The 3,824-nt window shown below is 66.0% G+C and overlaps 1 protein-coding gene across 1 annotated transcript in view; it reads right to left on the bottom strand.

Moving 5' to 3' along the window:
* COL20A1 (collagen type XX alpha 1) overlaps positions 1–3,824 on the bottom strand; it is a 22,677-nt gene that overhangs the window by 5,670 nt on the left and 13,183 nt on the right. Inside the window, 7 exon segments of the mRNA XM_015567670.1 lie at positions 2–59; positions 477–586; positions 786–928; positions 1,228–1,366; positions 2,232–2,270; positions 3,236–3,365; positions 3,543–3,685. Coding sequence (XP_015423156.1) covers positions 2–59; positions 477–586; positions 786–928; positions 1,228–1,366; positions 2,232–2,270; positions 3,236–3,365; positions 3,543–3,685 — 762 coding nt within the window.

Consider the following 3,824-nt stretch of genomic DNA (forward strand, 5'->3'; position numbering starts at 1 on the left):
GCCACCTTCCTACAGTCCACGTAGAGCTGGACCTTGGAGTGTCCCACGGCCACGTGCACCTACGAGACACCACAGAGTTTCCCCACAGTCCTGGCCAGGGGGAGGAAGTATCCATCACTGGGGGCCCCACCCCAGCCCATCCCACCCCACCCCAAGTCTCTGGGACCCCACCCCCTCCTGGGCCTCAGTTTCCCCTCTGTGAAATGGACGAAATGCACCCGCTCAGGCCCTTCTAGGATTTGCAGGAGCAGAGAAAAGGGCTGGGATGCTCTTCAACCCAGATTAAGGACGGGGCCCCACAGGATGCTGGGGCGGAGGGACCGCAGGGGCAGAGGTGGACGGCCAAGGTGGCCCCCAGCAAGGAGAGCTCCAGCGTGGCCGCGGCCCAGGGGAGTCTGTTCCAGAACACGGGGGGGCATTGGAGGCTCTCGGGCAGGTGAGGCACAGGCTTTGGTCTATCTGGAACCTTCCAGGACCTTGTGGAAGCTCCCGAAGAATATCCTCCTCACTTCGGGCAGGTCAAAGGTCACCTCCTGCAAGGCCGCTCTGGGGTTGTGGCTGAAGTAGGTCAGGGACTTTCTGCCTGCTACGGGGCAGGGTGAGGAGCGAGTGAGACCTCACCCAGCCACGGGGGGCGGGGGACCCAAGGCAGGGTGGAGAGCAGCCCTGCCTCCTGATGGGGCATCAGCGCCCGTGGCCTCGTCTGGAGGATCTGCTCAGGGTCACCAGCCAGTGAGGCTTCTAGGGGCAGCCTGCCCCCCCCCCCGCTCGCCCTCCCAACTGACCGTCCAGCAGGACCCCGAGGACAGGTCGGAAGTCCTCGGCTGTCATCTGCCACAGCGCAAAAGCCTCGCGGGGTGTCTCGGGGAGGAGGCGCAGGAGGAAGACGACTGTGTGCTCAGGCGGGAGGGCGGCCGGGTGGATGTCGCTATTGGGGCACAGGTTGGGGTCACCACAGGCCTGAGAGGGATGGGGTCTGGAGGGGCCACAGCTAGCCCCCAGGGCCCAGACCCATGGGAACAAGATCTCTCCTGCCTCCGTTTCCCCACGCATAACAGGGTGTAAGGGACAGAACTCCCTCCGGGGCTGTTGGGAGATTCAACCGGAGGTGCTCTGAGGACGAGGCACAGCCTCTGCCCTGCCCAGGACCGAAGGCCGTTCCATCCCAGCCAGTGTCACGATGCTGTGCCCCACACCCAGGTCACAGCCCACCGCCTGCTCCCCCACCTGGCCCGGCGTGTCAGCTGAGCGTCCCTGAAGAGTGTGAAGGTCCTGGTCGAGCCAAACGCGGAGGGCTCCATGGCCACCCCGCGGATGGAGGCATACTCCCTCTCCACAAGCCCAAAGGCCGCCATGAGGTCAAAGCCTGGAGGGCCACGGTGGGGAGACCCAGGGGCAGACAGGTAGGAGGAGAAGAGAAAGAAAAGCAAGTGTCAGGGTGCAGGGCAGGGGAGCCATAGAGGACACCCAAGGCCGAGAGCTCAGTGCCAAAATGGGGTGTGCCCACCTTCCTCCTGCTGCTGACTTGGCCGCCCCGGGGCGCTGTCTGACCCGGCCCGCAGTCACGGATGCCCAGCAGAGTCTCACCACCCACCGGACTTAGCCACTCAGAGCAGCTGCCCTCCTCCAGCGCTGAGCGTACCAAGTGAGCGTGCAGCTCACCCCACGGGGTGCTCAGCGCCCGGGTGGGAGCAGACAGGAGTGACAGCCCGCCTGGCCCCACTTCCGGTCACAGGGGAGCCTGCCCTGCTTCGGGTCTGAACGGCGCAGCCTCACTGCTCACTCTCGGGAGACCCCAGAGAGACTCAGCCATCAGGACAGGACGGGCTCCCCTCCCTGTACCCTGCTGACACCACCTCACCACCCCGCTCGGCAGAGCTGCCTGGCCACAGCTGGCGGCCACGTGTCAGCCGTGGGAGGGTCTCACACTCGCCAGGTGACTGGGGGGCCCCTCCCCGCCCAGAGCTTGGTCAGCAGTGGCTCAGGGGGGCTGCACAGGGCCCAGGGCCCCCGCTTGGCCTCTGCCCCACTGAGTCCTAGCTATGGCCTTGGACAGTGACCTTGCACAAGCCCCAGTAACCTACACTGTGAACCTTGAGGTGCCTCCTGTAAAGGTGTGAGCCTGCCCGCGTGCTGCCCTGTACTGTCCCCGGCCCTTTCTTAGGGGCCCAAGAGGAGGGGGGACAGGTGGGGGTCGGGAGCGAGAGCACCTGTCTCAGGACAGGACCCACCTGCAAGGGAGCCATCTGGGTGGAGGGCTGGGCAGGCTGCTGAGAGGCGACAGAAGGTCAGGGTCAGCGGGGAGGAGCCCCTGGGCAGTGGGCCTCCTGCGGCTGGAGAGGGGCTGGAGCCCAACTGCTGCCTCCCCTCTCGCAGGTCCTTGGGCCTGTTGTCCCCATGCCTCAGGGACGGGGAGGGATGGGGTGGTGTCCCATCATCACAGGGTCGTTGCTTCCACCCCGGGAAGGCAGCACTCGCATGGTGCTTCCACTGACAGGGTATCGGCCACCCCGATGTGTCCCAAATGGCAGGGCCAGGGAGATGCCAGGGTGTGTGGACACGCCCCCCGGGACGCACGCCGTCTAGGGCCATGTAGGCATGGTCCGCCGCCAGATGCTCAGGGTGTTCTGGGGTGTGAAGGGCACTGAGTGCAGCAGCTGTCCACTGAGCAGTGAGGCCCCCGAACCCAGAGGCATTCAAGCCAAAACTACAGGACCATGGAGGGGACACAGAGGGAAGCTGAGGTGACCAGGCTGGCTGGCGCCTGAGGGCCTTCGGCTCCCAGCGTCTGGGCCTGTCCACAGCACAGTGGTCCCTCCGCGTGGGCCTGGCCTGCAGGGGCAGGGCCTGGGAACACTGACACCACGTCCAGGTGCTGGGCGCCTCTCCTGGTCATCTGCCATGGCCTGTGCGCCCGCCCACCTGCCTGTCTGCGAGCGGCCCTGTGGGCTGCACAGCTTCCCTGACCTCGGCACAGATAGAGGGCAAGGACACGGTGCCCAGCTTTGGGCCTTGCGGACGAGGGGCCTGGCCAACCAGCGGGGGCTTTGCTGGTCTCAGCTGTCTCTACAGCGAAGTCTTCACGCAAAAACCTGATTCCCTTCTGCTGGACAGCAGCATGGGCCGTGTGCTGGCAGCGACAGGGCCTACCGCCGGCGGAAGGGCCCCGGTTGAGTGGCCCCACAGTTCTGGGCGCTGGGGGCTGCCTGGGGCCTGGGGTTTCATGCCCACTCACCCGTTTGGCCTGTGGCAGTCACTGCCACACTCTCGCCTGCTCCGTACACAGCTGAGGCCAGGACCCTGTACTTGGTGGCTGCCAGCAGGTCAGGGAGCATCGCATGGCTCCTGGGTCCTGGAACAGAGACCTGGGGGCACAGCCCCTGAGCCACCCGCCACCAAGCACCTCTGCTCGCTTAGGCACCTCCGCTCCTTCATCTGTGTCTCACCACGGAAGCGCGCAGCAGACAGGTGGCTACGCCTCCCCCCGCCACCAGGCCCCAGGCCCACGAGGGGCAATGGCTCCCTGATCCACCAAGACTCACTGATTTCTCTGGTCCGGAGCCTGAGGCCAGCGTGTACGTGAGCCGGTAGTAGAGGACGTGGCCAGCGGGGGGCGTCCAGCTGACCCGTAGGCTGTTTGGTGACTCAGAAGCCAGGGTCAGGTTGGAGGGTGGGCTCCGGCTGACTGAAGGGCAGTGGCGGGGGGTCAGCAAGGGCCGGGCCAAAAGGCAGCAACATGCTTCAGCACGCTCTGTGGCACGCCCTGCCATACCCCCACCCACGCCACCCTCCTACCCCATAGCCCCCCCACCCTCACCTTCCCA

This window comes from Myotis davidii, unplaced genomic scaffold (assembly GCF_000327345.1).
Source record: "Myotis davidii unplaced genomic scaffold, ASM32734v1 scaffold244, whole genome shotgun sequence".
Classification (NCBI taxonomy): Eukaryota; Metazoa; Chordata; class Mammalia; order Chiroptera; family Vespertilionidae; genus Myotis; species Myotis davidii.